Genomic DNA, 27215 nt, shown 5'->3' on the forward strand with positions numbered 1-27215 from the left:
TGAAATTGGCTGAAATATTGGCCCGCTTACCTTTTGTTGCTCGAAACAATGCAGTCTCTGCAAAGGGCCGCTTCGTCCCCCCTGTCCCTCTCAAGCTGAACTTGGTCATTAACCAATTACTCATGAGCCTGAAGAAAAACACATCCACTAAGGATTAGGACTTTTTGGGGGTAAACATGACATAAAACCTTAACTTTTATACAGGTACTCCAGGCTGGTGCCACTTTAGCTTAAACACATACATCACACAAAGGCTACTGTATATCAAATGCTGAAACACTACCTGCTCAGATTTTTTTGGACGCACTCCTTCGTGGTTTGAGTGGTGAGTCGCAGCACCTGATGGAATAATTTAGTTCATGTAAACTTCAACATACCGAACAAGACCATATAAAACAGTGTGCAGGTGCATATATTATACTAATTCATATGCTGTCATTACGTGAAGGCTATACCTACCAGGGTTTTGAAGACAGCTTCATCACGAAGTTGTAGTTCCTCCCTGTCAAACTCCTCCAGGCTGTTCATGGCTTCAACAGGATGGGAGTATGTGGTGGACGTCTCAGGTTGTACTCTGGGAATTGCCCGCACGTCCTGCCGGATTTCTGCCCATATGGCGAATGCCTTCTTTTGGAATACTAAAAAAAAGGCAATATACACAAATAAATATTCTTCAACATTAATAGATAGTGAAAATAAAGAGAAAGGGCAGACAAGGTTTCCAAATTATACAGGTAAATGTCACCCAGTAGTTCTTGATCAGTGACCCGTCCCCTTTGAAATAGCTCAGAACTTACCTGCGGTTGGCATGGGGAACTGGCCTCTCGGTGGCTCCACTGCTGTTAAGAAAGGAATGTTGTGTTAAAACTTCCCAAGACACAGATGACCATGCATTAGCTGAGAAATACAAAGTCTGGCATACAGTAACCAATACTACTTGTCTTATGAAGGCATTGTTGACTTGAACTCACCCTGCCTGCTGGGTGAGTTGGCTGCCTCACGTCTGGACCTCTGAGTGTGGGACGTTCTGTAATTACTAGAGTGTGTTGACTGGACACTAGAGTATGTGGAATGCACAGAGCTAGGACTGTGCCCGACGTCACGGTCACCTATAAGATTAGGTTTAAATTATTGGACGGAACATAAAACACCACAGATATTGACAATCAATTTAGTTCTATGCCCCAGCTGACTTGGCTTAGGCCAAGCTCTAAACTGTGGGAAATCACTAGGCCAATGATAGAACTAGAAGTCTGATACTGTGCCCTTCACTGTACCTGAAGCGATGGGAGTTTGGCCTGGGTGAGTTGGAAGGCTCTTGACTGCGGCGTGATCGTCGTGAGACTGAAAAAAATTAAAATAATGACCCTTCTGCATCTGTGATGCTAAATATTTCATGTCAAGGATTCCAAAAAGTAAGTATTTGGCCACTGTCCTCCATCTGACAGTAGTGAGGTTAAGCAGACGGCAACGTAGTGACGGAGACAGAGGCTTGGGTCGGGCCAATGCAAATTAACTATGCGGTTTCCAGGTGGTGATTAGTCATTTCTCGACTGTTTCGGATGTGGGCCGGCTTGCCGGAATCGGGCCGTGCCCCTACACGTGTTTCTGGGGGTCTGGGTGTTCCAGCACCCCCCTGCACCGATTACTTCACACGGGAGTGATTTTTAACTTAAATCTTTGCTTCTGGGTAGGGGAGGTCCCTGCAACAACATATTGCCAGATTGACAGTGGCTAAATACACACTTTTTGGGATCCTTGACATGAAATATTGAGCACCACTGATGCAGAAACATGAAGTTTTTCAAAAACAATGTCAGGATTTAGAAGACATTTTTTAAAATTTGAAGGCAGGTCACAATGGGTTAAGAGAGTCTGCTAAATTGTAAATTGTGTGCACTCACCAGGAGTGGTACTGCGACTGGCCCTGTGCTGCGGTTCCATGCGGTGTGATCCTTCGCTCCTCTGTGATCTAATGCTGCCCGTGCGGTTTGATGACCCTGAACCAGTCCCTTTGTGGACCCTTCGGTGGTCTGAGCCTGAGAAATAAAACAATCTTAATCTTTTTTTTTAACCATGGTGACTGTGTGTATGTGTGTGTGTGTGTGTGTGTGTGTGTGTGTGTGTGTGTGTGTGTGTGTGTGTGTGTGTGTGTGTGTGTGTGTGTGTGTGTGTGTGTGTGTGTGTGTGTGTGTGTGCGTGCGTGCGTGCGTGCGTGCGTGCGCGCGCGCGCGTGCGCGTATATAACATAAAAAAATACATGTACTCACTAGATGTTGATGATCTCCTGTGCTTCCCGGGTGTTGATTGGACTGACTTCCTTGAGCCTGAGAAAAAACAAAACAAATGTCAGATTCAAAATATGCGGACTATGGACTACTATGCGGATAACATCTGAGGACGACCGAGGGAGACAGAGGGCCTCATTTACGTACGCGGTGCAGACGATTTTTTTGGTCCTACACCAAAATCTAGGGACGTCTTGGGATTTACCATCATGACCGTGTATATGAACTTGAACTCTGTACACCCGAAAGCCACGGCATATCTGAACCTGGTGTACACTCATTTGCTCCACTCTAACATGTGAAGCAGCAGTGTTTGAGCACCTGTCAGTCATATAAACATATGTATTCACTTCAAAGACAATTTGCTGTAGAACATAGCCTAACCAATATGAAAAAAAAAAAAAAAAAATGTTTTGTAAAGGCAGATCGACAATGTCATGAAATTGTTATGATATGTATTCTCAAGAGTAAATCAATTTAATCATGTAGGCTAATCAAAAACAACATGCATCTTTCCAATTGTATAATTTAGAGCCGACAGGCGTCACATGCGATTGGAGTTTCTTATCCCAGCTGCGCTCAGCTCGACAGTCCAAATGAAATGAAATCCCAACCATATTCCAATCATCATGATCATGATGTGACCCGGTGTCATTTAACAATGTAAGCTTACAGTAAACAAGCAACGCATAGGCTGTGTGTTATTTAATCTATGGGCTTCCGTTTGGCAATTAACTTTATTTATAGAATAGAGCCATTTTTTTTTACCTTATTATTTTTCCTCCCCAGACTGCAGTCACATGACTGACATATCGTGACATGCACCGCTATTCTATTTCCAGGTGACACTAACAATATTAAATTATGGGAACAATATAGTATTGCAATGTAACAAATCACTGCAGGGGAAACACCTTTTAACATTGCATAGCAACAGGTCGTTGCTATGCCGTATTCTGCTTCTACATGTAGTGAAATGGGGCCGTTTTTGAACATTCAAGGGTGTGTCAGCATTACTTTCAGCTGTGACAATCACCTAAGCCCCAACCTGGTCTACACCTTTAGCTGGTGTAGGATCACTTGGTCAGGAGTTGACTTTGGTGTATATTCAAATCTGGGTGGAAAGCAGGGAAATATATACACTTACATAGTAAATGAGGCCCAGAGAGCCAGAGATACAGAGAGAGAGAGAGAGAGATGCATAAATACTGACTTGAAGCTTCATTGCGGTGCGGTCCCCAGTCTGAACGGGTAGTCCTTCCATCTGGATCAGAGCCCTGGTTATTCAGCAGGGATTGGGAGTCTAAAAGGGACACAAACAGGCTGATTAAGATGTTTAATGTGTATAAATCTGTTGTATGGAGAACCAGGATGACTGGAACCGATGATGGAAGGCTGATCGGTGGACGAGAGAGACAGAGAGAGAGAGATGCATATATACTGACTTGAAGGTTCAATGCGGTGCGGTCCCCGGTCTGAACGGGCAGTCCTTCCACCTGGATCAGAGCCCTGGTTATTCAGCAGGGATTGGGAGTCTAAAAGGGACACAAACAGGCTGATTAAGATGTTTAATGTGTATAAATCTGTATGGAGAACCAGGATGACTGGAACCGATGATGGAAGGCTGATCTGTGGACGACCGAGAGAGACAGAGATGCATATATACTTACTTGAATCTTCACTGTGGTGCGATTCCCGGTCTGAGCGGGCAGACCTTGCAGCTCGTTCTGAGTCCAGTTCCTGGTCATTCAGCTGGGATTGTAAGTCTAAAAGGGACAAGAACAGGTTGATTAACACTCCAAAGTGTATAAATCTGTCCTATGGTCCTGTATGGACTTCAACCAGGTGCAACAGGAGATACACTGGGTAGACATGACTAGCTTTTGTATGCCAACCATGAAACATAGTATGAAAGTATGAAACATAAAAATCAGCTTGTAAATGCTTTCACGTTGTGTACCAAATACACCAATATACTTTTTGACCAGTGCCAACTGGTCCTATATTTGACGGTGTGTGTGCCAGCTGCCTGGCTGCATGGGTGCCTGGGTCTGGGTGTGTGTCTGACACACCCAGTTTCAGACCATGGGAGGCGCTGCGGCACTGGTCAGTGCAAACAAGTTTGCCATTTTTTATAACAGCAATACTCACTAGCAGTATGTTGTTGAACCTTCGGTGGTGGTGGAGGAAACGAGGGCAGCTTAACTATACAGATGCAACACAAAGAAAAACAAATAAATAAAATACTTTATTTCTTACTCCATAGCACTTTAAATTGGATATAGAAAGTTACCTGGATTCCTCATGGTGTCCTCCTCATCAGATTCTGTTACAAAACATGAATGATCTACATGTGAGGCCCATGTGTTAACACATTTCATCTTACCATAAATGCAGGTTCCCAACACATGTCTAATGTGAAACAAATGAGAAACATACCAAACGTTGATACAAAATCTTCGTTTCTTCTCTTAGTAGTTTTCCTCCTCCTTCCTGAAACGTCCTCTTCCTCATCCTCCTCATCCGGTTCTGCGTTGGTGGTGTAGTTGTACTCTTTACACTCACGTATGTTATCTAAAAGTTAGACAATTCAACTGAGAACATTGATTCTAACATTTTGACTTGATTCTTGACACACACAAAACAAACAAAACAAAAAAAAAAACACTTGCCTGACGGATCTGTTAGATTTTTCATATACCATCCTGATTGGCTAAGATTGACATCTAAGGTTTGCAGGAGTGGCACCTTTGCACTACGTTGACAAACAAATGCCACCCTTTCAACATTGCCCTATTATAGCGCCACCAGGAGGCCAACTTATATAAAACACTTTTTTTATATTGCTCCTTCAGATTTTATCCTCACAACATGCAAATCGGTACACATGATCTCTATAGCCAATTGATCAAGACGGATCCATCCGATCTGCTTGAATTTTCACATTCCTGCCTGAATGGCGAATTCCGAACATTTCTGCCCCACACTATCCTACCTGACCTGGCGGAGACCTGTGCTCCGAGGAGCACTTTTTCTAATTCTGCATAAAATTGCTAGCCTAGTGGAGCGATGTTTTGATGGCAAATTGGCATCAAACCCAATACACAACGCACAATTTGTGGGGTTTTTTTTAAGTGCCCAGTTCTTTACATTTATGAGCATTACATGATGAGTAGTTATTATACTCAACAGTGCTGTTTTGATATGGACACTTCACCGTTTCACCGTTTTTCACAGACAATCTGTGTGAAGGCAGGGAATTGGCGTGGTTCTGGCTTAGCTTCCATGTTTCAAGCGATAGAGCTTAAATAATTGAGCCCTCTTTTCTGAAAGAAAAAAAGCAGTACTTACACTTCCAGTGCATTTCTATGCTGTCTCAAAAGATCCACACCTAAACAAGAAACGTTGAAAGTTAGTGAAAACATAAATACCGGTAACTCATTGTCAAGATGTACATGTAAAAGCTAAATATTTTTTAACTTGGTATCCTAGGCCATTGGTTCTCAAAGTGGGGTCAGGGGACCCCCAGGGGTCCTTGAGGGAGTTCCAGGGGGTACCGAGCCAAATGATGGATAGTTAGGAACCAAATGGACCCTTATGGCTCTGTGACTCTACAAATGGAACCAAATGGACCCAAACGGATCCATTTGGTTCTACTTGCACACTCTCAGAGTTAAATTAACATTGATTTTACAATATAAATAGGGGTCCCAGAGATAGAAATGCCATTAAGTAGGGTCCGTAGCCCTAATGCATGTCAAACTGGGGGTCCTTGAAATTAAAATGGTAGAGAATCACTGCTAGAGCCATAAAAATATTCTCTTATGAGACTCCCTAGCTGGCATATCTTTTCAAATGGGGGTCCGCGGGCTAATAAGTGTCAATTTGGGGGTCCTTGACACGAAAAAGTTTGAGAACCACTGCCCCAAACCCCAAAATAATCGGACACCCCCCCCCCCCCCCCACCCTGACAAGCACTTGGAATTGTAGGAGTTGAGGCATTACATTTAGTTTGACTCTGTTCCACACACATTGTGAAAACAGCAGATCTACAAGCTCACAATCGCGAGGCGTTGTGATGTGAGCTTGTAGATCTGCTGTTTTCACAATGTTTGCCTATTTCTTAGGTAATATTTGACAATGTGGCCAATGTTTGACCATGTTTTGTAGTATTGTTTGTTGTGTGTCTATTTGTATTTTAGAGGTATTAAAAAGGTCTTATAGGTCCTTAAGTTGTCCCTTTATAAATGTGCAGATACCCTGTATAGTGTATACACTTACACTGTATGTTGGCTTGTTTACTGTTGTGTTGAGTGAGAAAAACATTAAGATAATCTTCTGGGGGTCCCGACCCCCAGTTTGGGAACCACTGCCCTAGGCCAGTTTAGCTTTTCTAACCCACAGGGGTGCAACATTTAATTGAATACATTTATTATAAATAATATTCTTATAAAAGCGATTTTCTGAACATCTTCAAGATCACAAAGCATGTTGTCAGCTTGTAGATTGGCAATTTTTAAACATTTTTTAAACAACACAGTTGTATGACATACATAAAATAGGGCTAAAGTAAAGTAGTTAATAGATGCTTTAAACCAGAGGTCTTCAACGTTTTCCAAAGACCCCTAGCTGAGAGAGATGGAGCAGGGACCCCCTCTATATTGTATAAAATTGTGTTTCAGATTAAACTTTTTTTTCAACTTGGTCTGCTCTTTTCCCCCCTCTACACCAAACCTTTTTGCCAAAAATAGCAGATCTACAAGCTCACAACGCCTCGCAGTGCGAGGCGTTGTGAGCTTGTAGATCTGCTATTTTTGACTAAAGTTACCCTTAGAAAAGGGATGCTAGGGTTCAAGTGGTTAATGTAAAAAATAAATATATACCACACACAGATTTGGCGGCCCCTGAGTAGTAACTCTGAGGACCCCCTAGGGGTCCCGGACCCTCTGTTGAAGACCCCTGCTTTAAACATCACTTGGATACAATAATATTGTGTAAATACGTTTGTACCCACTAGTTTCAACATATTATGCTGCCTGAAAATATGTTCTCCACAACCAGAGCTAATCTGCTGAAATCTACCCAGCAACATACTGTAGGTTGATTATTACGTGGATAAGGGATTATCACATCTAACATATGTGCTCAATTCATCTTTCAGGCTGCTTCTCCGTTTTAATAGTGCTTTAAAACATGGCCTGAAACTCACTTTGTTGGCGGAGTCCAGAGGGCCGTCTCTGGGGTAAACAAAGAAGGACGAGAGTCCCTCGCTAACTTCGCTAAATAAATCGATGACATAAACTTAAGCAACAAACGTATGAGGAATATGACAAAAGACAAAGTTTGCTAAATATATAGTATATACAGTGAACGTTAACTTACCTTAGCATAACAACTCTGAATGAATGAACGGAGCAGACTAGAGCTGCAGAAAAACAACAAGACCGTTCTTCTCTTCCTGTTTCTTACGCGCGCTTCTTCAGTGATCAACTGCGCATGTGTAGTGCGGTTCTAGGTTTCCCGGGTTGCCAGATCATGTGCGTATATCCCCCCACGGATGCGTCGACCGGGTATGGTCTAAATGAAAATTCAGACAATACAGCCTTACTTAGGACCAAAAGCACACACACAAAACGTGATGTTAGAATACACTTGTGTAAAGTGATGTCCATAAATAAATACACTTAAAGGGATATTTCACTTTCAAAAAAACTTTCTGTCATTTTATCATCTACTCAGGCCTTTGTGAACCCCCCCAGACAGTTTTTAAGTTGCTTGATTCATTATTTAGATATTTGATATTCATTTTATCAGACACGCCCCTTTCCTATACAAACCCATTGTAACTTCAAACTCCATTTTAACCATGTTAGATTAATCAAAAACACCCGTCCTTGGTTCTGGTGACTCATCCTGCCCTCCTAATGCGTGAGGGGCCGTGTTTTTCCGATTACTTTTTTCATTTATTTTATTTACATTTTTTATTGTATTTTATTTTTTTATTTTCCAAAAATATATTAAAAATACATACCGTATGTCCCTGTGTGAGGAAAGTTATATGGGCACGTCCGAGCTGAAGAGCTGATAAATAATCTGTTGTCCGATTGTGTCAGCGCTCCCTAGTGGCCAAATTATTCAAGAAGCCCAATAACCCTAATTTTCAGAACCACATGTTTGTGTGTAAGGAAAGTTATATGGACGCGTCCGGGGTGAAGAGCTGATCAATAATACGTTGTCCGATTGTTTCAGCGCCCCCTAGGGGCCGAGATAATAGTGAAAAACTGTTTGAAAGGAGTAAAAACAAAATTGGACACCTGTTTCTGGGTCAGCGCGTCGCCCCGAACGCGCCCATATAACTCTTCTTGCACACGGCCTTACCATTCTCCTTAATTGGCTAGGGTCAAATGTCAAGTTATTACGTGCAATAAAGCGATATATCTCGAAATCGATGCATTTTTAGAATCCACCTTTCGGATATGTTGTAGAGCTGGCTGAGACGCACATGTGGATGTCTTGTTTGTCCCGGTACGACACTCCTAAGTTGACCTCCTACACTTTCAGAAGGCACATAGAGTCTTATATCTTAAGACCATATCAAAGGACAAAGTCAGAAATAGAAATGTGTCGTAACGGGACAAACAAGACATCCACATGTGCGTCTCAGCCAGCTCTACAACATATCCAAAAAGTGGACCCTAAGTCCTTATCGTATTCGAGATATTGAGCAAGATAGCGAAGCCGTAACCATAGCCAATTAAGGGATAATTAAATCATGATTTGATATTAGGGTTTGATTATTTCAAATTTTAGCATTATTTTACGTGTAGATTTGGAAAAAAAATATATCGGAGAAATCACAGGCTTGGAACACCCTAAAACCAACCAGGCAGTGGCCTTTTGAGGCACTTCCTGTTGTCCGAGAAAAAAGAAACTTGCATATTTGGAATCAGCGCCATCACATTAGTCTAAAGCCAGAGTCTCGAAGAAAAATACAATTTCTAAAAATTTTACGAGGGTTGACCTTTGCAGTCTTTTCGCTGACCTTTGAGCTTTATCAGTGTCAGAAAAAATCAGGGCCGGTGCCAAAAAATCCGGCTTACTCTCAATATGGATTGAGAGAAGTTTCGGATTTTAAAAAAATATCTGGAGCGATTAGTTACAGATTTTGTGCTCAACAAAATCAGTTTTTTATACAAAAGTCAACGTCCAATCTTTTTGGTGACCGTTTGTATTTCCCAAGGTCCTAGAAAATCGAGACCTATCCCATTCAATTCAGCGTCTTTTTTTGAGTCTGAAAAGGTGTTTTTTAATTTAAAAATATATATTTTTTAAAAATGTGAGAAAAGCTAAACTTTGAACTATTTCAAAAATCTATAACTTCTTATTAAACAATTCTAGACTATTGATGTAACCTACCATTCGACTCAATATCATATAAATAAGAGGGTGGAAGGGTCAAAATAAAATAATAATATGTTTGTGAAAAAAGCTTCAAGTTTACTAAACTTTAACGCTTGTTTAAACCACTTTCTAAGGGTCATACAAAATCGAGACCTAGCCCATTCGATTCAGCGTCCTCTTCTGAGTCTGAAAACGTGTTTTTTGATTTAAAAAAAATATTTTTGAAAAATGTGAGAAAAGCTTAACTTTGAACTATTTCAAAAATCTATAACTTCTTATTGAAAAGTTGTAGACTATTGATGTAACCCACCATTCGACATAACCAGGGTTGACCTTTGCAGTCTTTTTGCTGACCTTTGAGCTTTATCAGTGTCACATGTACATATACTTATACGTATATGTTATATTATGCATATAAATAGATAAATACAAACACCAAAATTATCCTCACTTATAATGTTAAGTAAGGATTACTGAAAAAACATTAGTTTAATACCAAATCCTCCTCACTTATAATGTTTAGTAAGGATTACTGAAAAGACATAAGTTTAATAAAACACTAAAAGTTATCCTCACTTATAATGTTAAGTAAAGATTACTGAAAAGACATTAGTTTACTTACAAATCCTCCTCACTTTATAATGTTAAGTAAGGGTTACTGAAAAGACGAAGTTTAATTACTTTCCTCACCAGAAAGTTGACTACTAGATTTCATCTAGTAGAGTCAACAAATTAAGCCGAAATGAGTAAAGAGTACTCTTTCTTTTAAGTAAGGTCTACCATTACATGAAATCAGATTTTACAGTGTACGTCCAGACGACGTCCATAGAACGTCGAAAAAAATGACCAAGCCAGAAGTCAAAATATGTAACGGGATTTCAACGTCATTAAAAGGTCGAAAAAATGACCAAGCCAGAAGTCAAAATATGGAACGGGATTTCAACGTCAATACAACGTCGAAAAAATGACCAAGCCAAAAGTCAAAATATGGAACGGGATTTCAACGTCAATACAACGTCGAAAAAATGACCAAGCCAAAAGTCAAAATATGGAACGGGATTTCAACGTCAATACAACGTCGAAAAAATGACCAAGCCAAAGGTCAAAATATTGACAGGATTTCAACGTAATTAGGACGTCGAATTCAGGTCGATGACGGACGGACGGGAAATCGACCTGATTTCGACCAGATTTTGACGTCGAATGTTTACTGGGCAACTAAGCGACCCTATCGGTTGGTAGGTGTATTGCACTCTGATATATTATAACTATGAGAAAATGGCCACCAATCGGATTAAAATGCTTTTTATTGAACAATACAGAATATACGGGTACTTTTGAGAGTCTGTGCATCATTGTAACATCCGTGGCCATAGGGTAAGCAATTTATATTTGAAATCTGAACGTTTATATAGATGTACGGACCGTAAATGGAGAAAATGCATTAACGTGCGGAATCCGAAACAGGCAGCGCTGTGATTCTGAATTTTGTTACGATTACGGTGATTAGTATCATTGACACCACCTGGGCGAGTGAGTCGTGTAACTTTCCCGACGTTAAGCTGTGTATGTGTTCAACAAAACAGCCATGCAGCCTTGCAGTTTAAGCGCAGATTTCAGCTTGGGAAAAGAACCCTCCAACGGTTTTCGGTATGTGGAATCTGTTGCTGGTTCATAGTCATCATTGCGTTATCGTGGTATTATTCCTGTTCTTGCTATTATGTTGCAAATGATTGTGTGTGTGCCTGTGTGCGGGTGAAATAACATTGACAGCTATGGCAGGTGACGAAAGCTTGCCAGACCTGTGCCAGGCTAACAACGGTTGCTAAGCTGGCATTGCACAATCGCTTTTGGGGTGGGGTTTAGCGAAGGGTCCATTGAATCCCTCAAGGAAAAAAACATCATTATGTGCCTTAGAATATGTCAAAGCATTTGAACAGAATTAGATCACTCTACTTTTAATAGTACAGAGCACCTCTGTAGGTGCAGGTATCTCTTAACTCTTTCACTGCCACAATTATTGCTTTCCGTGTTTGCCCACTGCCAGAGATTTTTCATTGAAAAAAAAAAAGTAGGCTACTCAGGAGCAGAGATACAGAATGTTTAAGTTTTAAGTTAACAAGGAGGTGGATGGGAGTCTAGATCTTCGAAAAATCATATCTCCTTGGTCTTTGGGTCAAATGGGCCAAAAAAAAAAAAAAAACGTTAAAAAAATAATAATTCGTCCGTGGCCATGATAGCCATAGTAGCATCGGACGGGAATTCCCGTTTTTGGCAATAAAAGAGTTAATAATGATAAGTACAGAGCACATCTGTAGGTGCAGGTATCATTTAATAATGATACTGTAGGTGCAGCTATCTTGCACAGAGTGCTTAGCACCTCAAAAGGCTTTTGAATAGTCAGCGCTGCTCGAGTGCATTCTTTATCACGTTAACAGTGCATTCTTATCATAGGTTCTTATGCTTCATTCATGCTCCATCGTACAACACTCTGAGCGACCATTGTCGATCTACAAGCTCACAATGTGTCGCTTCCACGTCATGTTGTGAGCTTGTACGTCAGGTATTTTTGGTCAGTGTGTCTCACTGTCATATAACGAAGTATAAATCTGGCTTTAGCTCATAGATAATCTTTTTGACAAGTCAATGCATTATAAATAAAGTAGGCTACATATGAATGTTACTTTATTAACAAACACGTTAAAAAGTAACACATTACTGTAACGCAACTACTTTCTGCGGAAACTAGTAACGTAACTAGTTTGGCAAAAGACTTTGAAGACATTATAGTTTTCATCATAGTGAGCTACCATTAAAGTTGAGAGTTGTCGTCTTGTGCTGCAGTAACATGAAAATGTATACATTCATTTAGAAGCAAAATAAATACATAAAACACAAACACAACACAAATTCTAAATCATTGCTATTACGTCTCTCTCCTAACTCCATTGGATCCTCAAACAGTCGGACAAACCTCATAACTGCAACTTGTGGAGTTAGGAGGTTTGTCCCCCATTGACTAGAATACTTATAACCTAATCCATATTAATGGTCAAAAACCTTTTAACTCCACTTGAGCTGTATTTGGGTAAAGTGATGATAATATAAGGACACATTCAAGTATCTGACTATGTATAAAGTCACCATACAGACTTTGATGAGGCAGTATTGTGTTGTTCTAAAATCATATATATACATTTTCCATTTGCTGAAAAGTTCATATTTTGGACATAGCTGTATTTTGCCCGACAGCAGAAAAATGTAAATACAAAATCAACACCATTTCCCTTTTAGGGGCTCTGTAGCAAAGAGTAAAGTACGTAGAAACAATATATGGCTTACCTCTGCAAATGGGAGGTTGTGACCATGTTCCATTCTCATAGCATACGACTACTGCTGTCCCCACAAGCTCATAAAGGTCAGCACACTGGTATGTCAGTGATGTTCTCTGTATTTTCACCTCTCCACCTTGGATTGTTGGGATCCTTCCACATCTAACAACTGATCAATGATCATAGTTATAATTAAATGATTAAATTACAAATACATTCACAGTCCAGTTATACTTATCATGCCTTCATTATTCATCATTTATTAAACAGCTTGGTTGAATTCTTGATTCTGATTGGTCAATCACTGAATTCAGTGGTGTGTTATTTTTTAATAATGACCGCTGAGCTCAATAACAGACCTCTGTCTAATCAAAGACTCAGAGCACCTGCTACGCTGCTTGATTTTGTGCCGTAGCCAAGATCAGAATCAGAATCAGAATCAGGTTTATTGCCACATCACAGGTTTACAAGGTAAAAAAGTGGGTGAAATTCGTTTTTGTACAACACTCCCATCGCAACGTTAAATTCCGTAGAAAGAAGAGTGGGGAGAGAGAAAAAGAAGAGGGGTAGGGGGTTAAGTGGGAAGGAGATCAACAGAGAACAATAGAAGGCCAAAAACAAGTTATCTACATATTTACAAAGTACCTGAGATAAGAGACAAACTAAGGTGCCTGAGCATAGCAGCAATGTATGTATACTGTGCATGATATACTTATAGACGCTAAGGTGCTTAGAGAGAAAAAGAGCGCAATAATAAAAAATCAAAAAAAGTTTGTGCATTATACATGGGGATTAAGGTGCAGAGGGTCAGTGCGTGTTCACCTAAGGGTGGACTGACCCTGGTATAATCCGCAAGTAGCTCCATGAAGGAGAGCAACAAAAAGTAATCTTTAGCATTTTGACTAAAGCTTTTGCCACAAAGAGTACATTTAAAGCCCTTTCTCCTGTGTGTATCAACATGTGTTTTTTAAGATTAGCATTTTGACTAAAGCTTTTGTCACAAACTGTACAACTGAAGGGTTTTTTTCCGCTGGTAGGATTCCTCATAAGTCCAAGTCATTTTTCCTGGTATAATAATCCACAGGTGTGTTCAGGAAGAGCCAGAAAAGTCTGCAACCAGCTGGGCAGTACCGCCTGTTGTCAGGCTGCTGAAAAGGGCTCATGCTTCATTCAGCATTCTGACAGCAGCCGGGTTAAAACTATTCCAGAACCTGGTGGTGGAACTCTTGATACTGCGGTAGGTCCCCTTGCCCGGTCGCGGTCGTTGTAGGGTTCTGAACAGTCTGTGACTTGGGTGGTACTTGTCCTTGATGATGCGCTTGGCTTTGACCACGCACCGCTTCTTGTACAGATCCTGAAGCGCTGGGAGCTCGCTTCCCATTATTCGCTCTGCCGATCGCACTACTCGCTGTAGGTTGATCTTCTCTCGGGCAGTGCAGTTCCCGTACCAGGCCGTGATGCAGCCTGTTAGGACGCCTTCAACCGAACTGTTGTAGTACAGCTTGAGGATGCGCTGTCCTACTCCAAGCTTATTCAGGCGGCGGAGCCAGTACAGTCTCTGCTGAGCCTTTTTCTTCACGTGTGTGGTGTGCGTCTCCCATTTAAGGTCCTCCTCGATGCGTACTCCGAGGAACTTGAACTCGCTGACCCTTTCCACTGCAGCACCGTCGATGAGGATGGGCACATGGTCTCTCCGCGGCCTCCTGAAGTCCACGATCAGTTCTTTGGTCTTGTCGACGTTGAGAGCGAGGTTGTTCTCCCTGCACCAGAGCGCCAGTGAGTTGATCTCATCTCTGTAGTCAGACTCGTCGTTGTTTACGATTCGGCCTATCACTGTCGTGTCGTCCGCGTACTTTATGATGGTGTTGGAGACATGTGTGGCTATGCAGTCATACGTGTACAGGGAGTAGAGGAGAGGGCTCAGCACGCATCCCTGGGGTGCTCCGGTGTTGAGGGTCAGGGGGTCAGATGTGATGCTTCCCATTCTCACCACCTGATGTCGGTTGGACAGGAAGTCCTGTATCCAGTCGCAAATGCTTGGGTGTAGCCCTAGGTCTTTGAGCTTTTTGTCAAGTATTGCTGGGACAATGGTGTTGAATGCTGAGCTGTAGTCCACGAACAGCATACATACATATTTGTCCTTCAGCAGCTTGTTGTCCATGTGCGAGAGGACGGTGTGGAGAGCCATGGCAATAGCGTCGTCGGTGGATCTGTTTTTGCGGTATGCATACTGCCACGGATCCAGCGAGGCAGGTAGCGTGGAGCTGATGTATTCCCTCACCAGTTTCTCGAAGCACTTGCTGACGATCGGGGTGAGAGCGACAGGTCTCCAGTCATTCAGGCATGTCACTCTGGCCTTTTTGGGAATGGGCACAATGGTTGACATTTTGAACCCTGCAGGGACCACAGCCTGGGAGAGGGAGAGGTTAAAGATGTCAGCGAAGACACCCGCCAGCTGGTCTGCACATGCCTTAAGGACCCGGCCTGGGATTCCATCAGGTCCGGCTGCCGTGTGGATGTTGACCCGTGCAAAGGCTGTACGCACTTCTCTCTCCGAGATGATTAGAGGGTTCTCCTCTGCTGGTGTTGCTGATGCCCCCGCTTGGCTGCCGCGGTTGGAGCTGATCTCAAACCGGCCATAGAAAGTGTTCAGTTCGTTGGGGAGGGAGGCAGGCGGGTTCACCTCGCTTCTGGTTCTTGTTTTGCAGTCTGTCAAGGTGTGTACCGCCTGCCACGTGCTCCTGATGTTGCCATTGCTGAGTTGGTCTTGCATCTTTTCAGTGTAGGCCTTTTTCGCTTTCCTGATGGCGCTGTTTAGGGCCGCGCGCGTCGTGTTACGCGTTTCCACGTCGCCAGATTTGAAACCAGCATCCCGTGCGTGCATGTGTACACGTACTTCGCTGTTCATCCATGGTTTCTGATTGGGATAGATCCGAACTGTCTTTTTTGGGACTATGTCGTCTATGCACTTACTGATAAAGCCAGTGACTGAGTCTGAGAGTTCGTTGATGTTATTCCCAGCGGCGTTCTTAAACATCCCCCAGTCAGTCTGGTAGAAACAGGATTGTAGCATAGCGTCTGTGTCCTCGGACCAGATTCGGATTTCCTTCTCAGCGACCGGCTCCCTTTTTAGCCTCTGTTTGGAGGCAGGTAGCAGCTGGATGGCGTGGTGGTCAGAGCTTCCTAGCGGTGGACGGCGGAGGGTTTGTATCCATCCTTGAAGGGCGTGTAGCAGTGGTCACGAATATTGTCACCACGGGTACTGCAGGTGACGTGCTGGTGGAATTTGGGAAATACCTTTTTTAGGTCTGTCCTGTTAAAGTAGGCAGATGGCTGCGCAGTCCGGGTGACGATTTTCTTGTGCACTGATAGCCTGGTGTAATTCCCTCATGGCTGTGTCCTTGTTAGCTCCAGGATGAATGTAAACAACGGCTACAATCACAATGCTGAAGTCACGTGGTAGGTAGAAAGGACGACAGGCTATGATTAAATGTTCTAGGTCTGGTGAGCAGTGGCTATCTAGGATTTTAACATCTTTGCACCAGTTGTTGTTGATAAGGGCACAAACTCCCCCTCCACGTTGCTTACCGCTCAGTACAGCGTCTCTGTCTTTCCTATACGCGGTGAAGCCAGGAGGAGTGATGGAAGAATCAGATGCTAGCTCCGTTAGCCATGTCTCCGTTAGCACAACACAGCACGTATTCCTCGTCTCGGTGTTATACTTAACGCGCGCCAGTAAGTCGTGGTCACTGTTCTAGATTCACACAGAGATCTAACGTTCGCTAGCAGGATTGAAGGCAGTGCAGGTTTATATACGATATACGATACGATACGATAATACTTTATTGTCAGTTCACACTGAAATTTGTCTTGCGACCCAGCAGCCATGTATGCAACAATAAACAGTTCACACATTTGACATGACACAAGAAAAACAAAACACAATACAAAATACATACATAAAGACATACAAAGACAAAGACAAGAGCAGTGTCCACCTCTCAGCCTACCCTTGGCCTATAAATCCTGATTAAGCCTCAGTGTCGTCTGATGGACAAAGGACCTCTTCAGTTTGACCTTATTGTATGTAGGAACACCGTATCTCCTTCCTGAAGGCAGCAACCTATATTCTCCATACAAAGCATGGCTAGTGTTTGAGGTGATATTCTTTGCCAACCTTATCATACTATCATTATACGTAGTTGTATAGAGCCTCTGAAGTGGCTGTCCAACAATCTTTGAACAAATGTTCAGTTGCTGCAGCAGTTGTGACTTTAAGGCTACAGACAGACATCCATACCAGGTGGTACTACAGTACTGAAGAACACTCATTATAACAGAAGTGAAAAACAAAAGAGGAATCTGTCTACTAGCACCAAAAGATCTCAAACGGCGAAGGAAATAGACTCTTTGCTTTGTCTTCTTACCCACTGATTCAATCTGTTCTTTCCATGACAGAAGGTGGTCAATTACTACTCCTAGGTATATATACGAACATACCTGGTTGATCTGTTCACTATGAATAGTTATGGGGGGTCTGTGTATCTCTAGTGGGGCACCAAAAACAATCTCCTCTGTCTTTTTTGTGTTAATGATAAGAGCGTTGTTATCGCTCCACTCCACCACCTTATTTACTCTGTGTTGGTGCAGTCCAGGATCACTGGAACTATCCAAAAGGGAAATCAAAACTGTATCGTCAGAGTACTTTAGAATGTATTGGTCTGTTTTGTCAGTGCGACATTCAGACAGACATTCCTCAGTACGACAGCTGTCAGTATAAAGGGTGAAAAATACAGCTGAGCTTACGCAACCCTGGGGAGCACCAACATTAGTAGTTAATGCTGCGGAGAGGGTTTTGTTCACTTTCACCCTCTGTACTCTGTTAGTAAGGAAGGAAGCATACCAGTGAATTAAGTATGGATTCAATTCCAACTGTACCATCTTTGACACCAGAATATCAGACTGTATTGTATTGAAAGCTGAAGAGAAGTCTAAGAACAGCACCCTTGCATAATTCTTATTAGACTTATCTAGGTGTTTTGTAATGAAGTGGACCAGTGTGACAACCGCATCCTCTGTACCGCAACCTTTCTTATAAGCAAACTGACAGGGGTCAAATTTGTCTTTAGTTATACTTACAAGATGTTGCAACAGTATTCTTTCCAGTGATTTCATGATCACTGAAGTGAGAGCTATGGGTCTATAATCCTTATGTTCTTTTGGACATTGGATTTTGGGTAGTGGTTTTATGTGTGAGGTTTTCCAACACAGAGGAATTGTGTGTGTGTCTACAGAGGTTTGAAAAATTGGTTGCCACACAGGAGCCAACTCAGATGCAAAGTTTTTGAGGAGAAAAGCACTGCACTCGTCCGGCCCATTAGCTTTCCTTGTGTTAGTACACCGAAACACTTTTCTGACATCCTCTTCAGTGATGACAATTCTGTCTGAGGGGGCAGGTGTTACAGCCTTGAGTATTTCAGTGCACTTAGAGGAATCGCCTAATGATTCGAATCTGGCAAAGAAGGTATTTAGGTCATTAGAAAAGCCAAGTTCGTTATCTGTCACAATAGGTTTGGTTGGGGATGACATTCCTGTCATGGATTGATTTTTGGCTTTAAACGCATCCTCTCCCTATATCCACGTTTTGTTGTTTTAACGAGGACGCCTGCTCTCCTTCCGCGACGGCCGGGTCGCCGTTTGCGTTTGCGGCGCTTCTGCGTTGTTATTCCAGCTGTTCCAGGGACAAAGGGATCCCCTCCCCCCACCCAGCCGGGTGGAGGTTTTTCGGTAAAAAAAAGTCTGAAATTCTATGTGCAGATGACAGCCATGTAAACAAACACAACATGTAGTTTACCGCTAAACATTGCTCTCAAGAATGTTTTGAAAACATTTGAAGCGGGAAATAGACAATGCAGTAACCTCTAAATTAATGGACTACTTTTATTACCGTAAGCAAAGCAATCCTTCGTTTTGTTGTTACCTATGGGTCAATTTATTAATTTCTGTATTCTGGAGGGTTGCGAATGGTGAAAATCGCACTACGTTTGGAGGCCCCGCGTGAAATTTGTGGATGTGGGAGAAGGGCCAACTGGTGCCATGAGGTTTGTAGGAACCATGCCCAGGCGTGAAGCACCTTCCTGGGGCAGTGTCGGGGCCTTATGCGGCCCCCGATCCTGGTTCTTTTAGAACATTTTGAAAATGTGTTTGTATGGCCTCCAGGGGTCCACGGGGACCACCTGGCTGATCCCCGGCCGAAAAAAGCAACTTTTTTTCGGCTTGTCGATCTGCGCTCTTTGGGGGCGAAAAACGGACGCCGCTCCTTCTATCCCAAAATCTACCCCGGTTTGAGCACTCAGGCTTTCACAGCATATCTGGGGTTTTATGTAAATTGGTCTCAATACAGGCCAACTGATTTGCCCTCGCCCGTGACGTCACAAGCGATACCTACTTTGTATAATCCATCCCGATTTTCAGTTCCAACATTAAAAAAATAAAAATAAAAAAAAGTTAAATTTTTGTTTTACTTTTCCCCACACAGAACCAGGAGATAACATGTAGCCTGGTTCCAGACGAATCTGCCGAATTGCATGCACTTTAGCCCTCGGCAGATTAGGTCTGGCCCCCCTCCATAGAGATTTAATTTCTCTCCCTCCGCAGTTGTGCGGAACCAACCAGGGCCCAGTATACAAATGTGGGCGGGCTTATCACCTTATTTGGAGCAATGACGTACAAGGAAGCACTGCTCTGATTGGTTTAGGTCTAACCAATAGAGTCCGTTTGAATCTACCATTGATAGGGACCAGACTAATATCCACGCAGTGTGTCGTGTGATATTGTCTGGCCACGCGAGGCTAGATATAATAAATACAAACTGGCGCTATTGAGCCAGTTTGTAAGGACAATGTGGTATTGCAGGTGAAAGTGCTTTATAAAACAACGTTTATAAGCCAGAGAGAAGTTAGTTGGAATGAGTATATCTGAGGCTTGATTTAGGCTCAAACCTTTTGAAAAACGTTTGAGGGACATAAACAATATGATATTAAATAAATATATATATATTTTTAATTCATGGTGTAGATCCTTTAAATGTTTTCTGATTATCAACATGCTTTTTAAAATGCACAATATTTCTTCATGAGAGGTCTATGATTCCGTAAGTCTAATTTAAGTTTTGTGTGGACAATACTTAGAACTACCTATGTTTCTTAGTCAGAGTGGCTTATGGCCATTGTTACTCCATAAATGCATTTTCAGGGAATGGAGAGCAGCAGAGTATGTACAGTAGCCTAGAGTACAGTATGCTGTCAATGGAGACGTAAACTTAATAATTACTTGGTACATCTGCAGGTCCAGTCCCAGTTGAGGTAAATACACCATCCTCTGCAAGAAGGTGACACAAACACACATCTTAGTACATTGAAGAAGAAGTAGTGACCCATCATTAGCAGCTCTATGAAACTATTAAATACATCACAGTGGAGCAGCAGAATGAGCAGCTGTATGAATAGCAGTGCTAAATAGTGCTAATGAACTATTTACCTAACTACTAACACACTCTCACTCCCCAAACCCTTCGTCCCGGCCATAGACATATAAAGGTAGACGCCTCTTCCGGCTCTGAGGCAGCTGTATTTCGGGCCTTTTTAGAGGAGACAAGCATCCGCGTGCGTCACAGAAGGGGCCGTTCGGTCGGCCAATCAGAGGCAGGTGGAGGCGGGTCTTTTCGTAACCCAGCCCTTAAATTTAGAATTCTGGACTTTTACTTGTAACAGAGTATTTCTATATTGCAGTATTGGCATTTTTACTTAAGTAAAGAACTTGAGTACTTTTTTCACAAACTAGTCCCGGCCACTCCCACACTCCAGGAATGTGGAAGTGCCGTTCTCAATATGTTATAGTTACTGATTTATGTTCAGAAAATGTCCACTTACTGACACATGGTGCGTCCACCTCCCACTGACCCATAGCGCACAACGTGGATTTGCTTTTGCCAGCTGCTACAGAAAACCCTTTTACACATTCATATGGTACGGCCTTCTCGTCAGAAAACCTGGTCCGGTACTCATGAAGGATTACTGCATGAGGTATTTCATCAGGCTCTGTACATCCAAACACGTCCTCTGTAAACACACACATTAATTACATCCAAACACGTCCTCTGTAAACACACACATTAATTACATCCAAACACGTCCTCTGTAAACACATATATTAATTACATCCAAACACGTCCTCTGTGAACACACACATTAATTACATCCAAACACGTCCTCTGTAAACACATATATTAATTACATCCAAACACGTCCTCTGTAAACACACACATTAATTACATCCAAACACGTCCTCTGTAAACACATATATTAATTACATCCAAACACGTCCTCTGTGAACACACACATTAATTACATCCAAACACGTCCTCTGTAAACACATATATTAATTACATCCAAACACGTCCTCTGTGAACACACACATTAATTACATCCAAACACGTCCTCTGTAAACACATATATTAATTACAGGAGAGGAAATATAGACAGGATCATTTGGATTGTAAAGTTATAAACACTTAAACGCAGTGGTGGAAAAAGTACTAAAATGTTTTACTTAAAGGAGAATTTTGGACTAAGGTTTTCTTACCTTTTCTATGACGTTATGATATCTTACGATGAATGGTACAGTAGAAAAATGTCAGAACTCCATCCCGGGTCCACCACAGCTTAAAACGTGCACGGATATGCCTTGCGCTAGATCGCGTATTTTAATATCTTTTTTTTTTGGTGAGATCTTACGTTCATAGTGACAGAACAGTAAAAAAAAAAAAAAAAAATACAGAAGTGTCACTAGACGAGATCGAAATCTCGAGATTTCAATCTCGTCTAGTGAGACTTAGGACTTCTCTTTTTTTTTGTTGCATAGTGTTCTGTCACTATGAACGTCAGATCTCACCAGAAAAAAACAATTCAAATACGCGATCTAGCGCAAGGCCTATCCGCCCACGTTTTAAGCTGTGGTGGACCCGGGATGGAGTTATGACATTTTTCTACTGTACCATTCATCCTAAGATATCATAACGTCATAGAAAAGGTAAGAAAACCTTAGTCCAAAATGTCCCTTTAAGTAAAAGTACCAATACTGCAATGTAGAAATGCTCTGTTACAATTAAAAGTCCGGAATTCAGAATGTACTTGAGTAAAAGTACATGAGTATTGGTATCAAAATGTACTTAAAGACTTTAAAGTACCAACATTTTAAGTACTCGTTTGGCAGAAGTTCCCATTTCGCAGGTTTTTAAATGTATGAAATGTATACAAATCCTTTGAAAATGGCTGATCTACAAGCTCACAACGTGTGGCTTTGCGACGCATTGTGAGCTTATGGATCGGCTATTTTCAAATTGTCAAAGTTTACAGTAAATAGGGCTGAAGTGGTTCTGTAATAATAATCAAAATCTACAAAGTAACTAGTATCTAAAGTTGTCCAATAATTGTAGTGGAGTAAAAGTACTACATTTGCCACTGAGATGTAATAGAGTAGAAGTACCTCAACATTGTACTTAAGTACAATACTTGAGTAAGTGTACTTAGTTACTTTACACCACTGCTTAAATGTAAGTACAGAGATTGAATCAGTAAACTAACTATGTGTTTAACAACGTTAATGATAAAACATGTCACAGGCTCATACCGTCACAGACTGAATCAGTAAACTAACTATGTGTTTAACAATGTTAATGATAAAACATGTCACAGGCTCATACCATCACAGACTGAATCAGTAAACTGTGTGTTAAACAACGTTAATGATAAAACATGTCACAGGCTCATACCATCACAGATTGGAAGTGACGTCCACTTTCCACGGCTACATGTAGCAGTGGCCATACCATCTCTCATGTCATACCCTTCATCACAGGTACAACTGATACCTTCTCCATCTGTATACCACCCACGGACAGGTGTGTATTCTGCATTGGGGATCTCTGGGCCGAGGCAGTCGTTAACATCTGAGAAGTAGAAGTATTTTGCAAAAAAAGTTAAATAGCCACCAGTGGTGGAAAGAGTACTCACCTTTTTTACTTGAGTAATAGTATCGATACCGCAATGTAGAAATACTCTGTTACGGATAAAAGTCGCATATTCAGAATTTACTTGAGTAAAAGTACAAAAGTATGGACATCAAAATGTACTTGAAGTACCAAAAGTAGAAAGTGCTCATTATGCAGAAAGTCCCATTTCAGGTTTTCAAATGTAGAACAATCTTTTGAAAATAACAGATCTACAAACAACGTGTCGTATCGCGACACAAACGGGTGTGTGAACAAAATGTCTGAAATTCCCACATCAGCCTCTTCAGTAAACCTGGTCTACGCTTTGTCTTCACACCACAGTGTGCTTGACTTGCTTCTGATTGGCTGCCGTTCTCTCTGCCTGCAGAGTTGCAGTGGCAGCAAAGTCGGACATTTCTCAACTTTGCTGCAACCCTTTTTGCTGGGTCCGCCCACGACTATGTATTTATAAACCTCGCCGCCGTCTCAGAAGGTGAAAGCAGAATACCACTGCTGGTTCAGCGTAACGTGGGAGCACATCCCTCAACTGGATGTTCCAACCATAGATATAGAAACCTAGACACCTCATTGGTCCATAGATATAGAAACCTAGACACCTCATTGGCCTCTGCAGCTCATTGGAGCGACCTGTGCCGCGGCCGCCATTTTAGAGGGGGTACGCTGCCACTCAAAGTGACTACTGGCCAATCACAGCGCGTTGACTATTGGCCAATCACAGAGGACTTTTTTCCAGGACTCGTCAGAATCTAGTTGTCCCGCCCCCACCTGCCTCTGATTGGCCTACCGAACGTCCCCTTCTGTGACGCGCGCTGAAAGTTGCCGCTTGCCCTGCGGAAGCTGGTGCGCGCCTGAGATACAGACGCCTCAGAGCCGGAGGAGGCGCCAACCGGTATACAGGTTTTTGCCAAGGAGCATCTATCACACACACACACACACACCCACACACACACACACACACACACACACACACACACACACTAGAGGTCTTCACGGGTCAAATATACATACCCGAACCCAAATGGACCCGTAATTTTTTTACCCGGAACCGAATGGACCCGGCCTATGGTCCAATATGAAGGACCGATACCCGAGTGGACCCGCGAAAAAAATACCCGTAACCGAATGGACCCGGCCTATGGTCCAATGTGTAGGACCGATACCCGAGTGGACCCGCAAAAAAAATACCCGTAACCGAATGGACCCGGGCCATTGTTAGAAATTGAGATCCGGACCCGAACAGCACCGAGAGCTGTCGGGAACCGACCCGTATAGAACCGTGACATACAAGAACCGAACCCGTACATAACCCGAGCCTCCGAAAAACCCGAACGCAAAATTGTTTGCCAACGTCATTAGTACAAGTTGTCCAGCGTTAAATAATACTTGTTTCATACTTTCTTACCTATAAATGTATCGCCTCCATGATTATGATGTATAATCCCAGTCAATGCTCATTGGACAGCTATACAAAAATAAATCCACGTTCTAGATGTTTGTAATCCTTCTTCATTGCCAACTAATCCACGTTAATTTCTAAAGTTAAACCACATTTAATGTTGTTTAACATTATAATTGGCTTTGGAGTTTCCATTGTGCTTTGAGTATACCGTCATGTTGATATTAACTCGATTATTTTACCATTTTAACCATTAACCAAAGTAATACGTTAATCGACAATATTTGATATAACTGGTGTATATAAATGAGTGGGTAAAATATGTCCAAGGATTCGTCGGTGACGTCATCGCCGACAAATCCTTGCTAAAGTTGCTATGTTCAACCTTCGAACATGGCGTAGCGTCCATCGCTACTTCCTTGTTTCATAGTGACATCACTGTCGAATCCTTGGTATTTTTGTCCTAGCTTTTCAACGTGTGTGTGTTGATCAGCGCCGTTACACTAAACAGGATTATTATCTCATGTCAACATTCAAGTACAACTATCAGAAGATGTAACTCAGGTAAAGTAATGCGCCACTAAAGTTATAAAGTTTTCCACCCCTGTCCAAATTGTTCCTAATACAGACAGTGCCTTCGGTCAAGAAAGACGATCATCAAGGCTAATACAGACATAAATATGTTTTAATCATCCTATCCTTGTTAATATATCGCCATTTAGGTCAATGATATAACATTATGTAGTGATATGATAATATAAATAGCAGCCAGTCATTGACTGTGTCACTGCCAGTCTGTCTTCTGAGCGACCGACCTCCCTCCCTCCACTCGGGTATTAATGGAACCGTGCATTTCACAGTCTGAGCCCCGAGAAACCCGCTCGCCGGGTCCACTCGGGTATTAGTGGGACCGTCCATTTCACAGTCGGAGAACCGAGACCCGAGACGGACTGTACCGGCTCCGACCCGGACCCGGAGTCACATCTTGTGAATGGACCCGAGACCCGAGACGGGCTGTACCGGCTCCGACCCGGACCCGGAGTCACTTATTGTGAATGGACCCGTGACCGAGCCGGGTACGGGTCGGAACGCGGGTATTTCGGGTTACATGCCTAACCCGAAGACCTCTAACACACACACACACACACACACACACACACACACACACACACACACACACACACACACACACACACACACACACACACACACACACACACACACACACACAGTGTATAATATTTAATCATTATTATTGCACACTCACCTATACATTGTGGTGTGTGTGTCCAGGTGCCATTGTGACATGTGCTTGATGCCCACCAACCTCCTACATGTGGTTTACGTCCCTGCTCACACCTGAAGTGGTGGACAAAGTACTCACATATTTTATTTAAGTAAAATGTTTGGAAATAGCATACGTATGAAATAGGGCTAAAGTGGTTAATGTATGTTTTATAATGTCATAATCAATATTGAGCTGTAATGGAGTAGAAGTAAAAGTACTGAAGTTTGGAAATACTCCAGGAAAGTAAAAATATGTCAACATTGTACTAAAGAACAGTACTTGAGTAAATGTACTTAGTTACTTTACACCACTGCATACCTGTAACTGATTGTTGTTCCATGAAGATGAGTCTCTTTGTCAGGAACAACAAACCCATCGTCTAGTGTGGGTGCAGGACATCTGTTCTCCCTTTGCCCTGAAACTGAACACACATGCCATTAAAATAATACTTTGGGTTTAATATTCAAAGGTTTCTTATTTAAAGGTAGGGTAAGTGATTTACTTTAGTTAAAATAGGTGTTAAATGGCTCTATATTGTGATAGTACTCATTACTATAGAGTGTTTGTTGACATAACAGTACATGGAAGTACAAATTCACAATACAAGGTCTACTAAACTGGAAAGCTCATTAAGCACTAATTTGTTTAAGATGAGATCCCCATGCACACAAATCATGATGACATATAAGAGACAGACAGATATACACGCTACTATACAGAATGTCATACAATCAGTTTACAGGTTACTGATATGAAAAGTGAAAAATATGTACAAAAGAAGAAATTTGCATAATTTCTTCCACACATTTCACTCGTTTCCATTTCCTATCCACTCATCTGCCCTACCATCATTTGTTCACATTTACATGCATTCCCAAACTATGTTATAACTACCAATGCCAACCACATCAATCACCTACATAGCAGAAATCACACGCATCACACCGACCAACAATCCGCCACATGCCAGAATATGGCCTGCCCTCACAAACCCGCATCCCACAAACATCCAGCACTGCCAACTCTCGTTCACCATGACATCTATGTCATTCCTTCTTGTTACTTTACTGGAGTAGGCTATATCCACTATTAAATATTTGTACTCCACTACAGTTATTTCAAAACTTTAACTTTAGTTACTAGTTACTTTGCAGATATACATTTAAATGTATTATATTATAAATCATACATTAACCACTTTAGCCCTATTTTATAACTATCTGAAAATAGCTGATCTACAGGCTCACAACATGCCCCCCCCCCCCCCCCCCCCAAGCCCGTTGGATAAGCCACTACTGTTGAAAAGGCTCGCATGTTATGAGACTGCGCTCATTATTTTTTGAGCGCGACCCGCGAGTTGAATTATGTGTGCGCTGAATGTACAGGAAAACAACGACGCATGGCTTCCCTTGGACCAGCGTTGCCAAATTTTGTGAGA

General features: G+C 42.1%; 1 protein-coding gene and 1 long non-coding RNA gene across 2 annotated transcripts in view; one reads left to right on the plus strand and one right to left on the minus strand.

Moving 5' to 3' along the window:
• The window catches only part of LOC311035783, a 255651-nt gene that overhangs the window by 108395 nt on the left and 120041 nt on the right, over positions 1 to 27215 (plus strand). The gene's annotated exons all lie outside the window — the stretch shown is intronic.
• LOC311036898 (uncharacterized protein) lies at positions 439 to 7777 on the minus strand (the record flags this gene model as incomplete). The annotated part of the gene is made up of 15 exons (XM_084045908.1): positions 7671 to 7777; positions 5640 to 5679; positions 4728 to 4862; positions 4582 to 4614; positions 4440 to 4493; positions 3959 to 4054; positions 3734 to 3823; positions 3502 to 3591; positions 2494 to 2522; positions 2271 to 2327; positions 1905 to 2039; positions 1278 to 1344; positions 972 to 1109; positions 798 to 839; positions 439 to 638 (listed from the first exon to the last, which is right to left on the minus strand). The coding sequence occupies exons 2-15, from the start codon at positions 5650 to 5652 to the stop codon at positions 439 to 441; spliced, it is 1179 nt and encodes a 392-aa protein (XP_083902034.1). The 5' UTR covers positions 5653 to 5679; positions 7671 to 7777.

The sequence above is a fragment of the Gymnoscopelus microlampas genome (assembly GCF_963454915.1).
Source record: "Gymnoscopelus microlampas genome assembly, chromosome: 20".
NCBI classification, from domain to species: domain Eukaryota; kingdom Metazoa; phylum Chordata; class Actinopteri; order Myctophiformes; family Myctophidae; genus Gymnoscopelus; species Gymnoscopelus microlampas.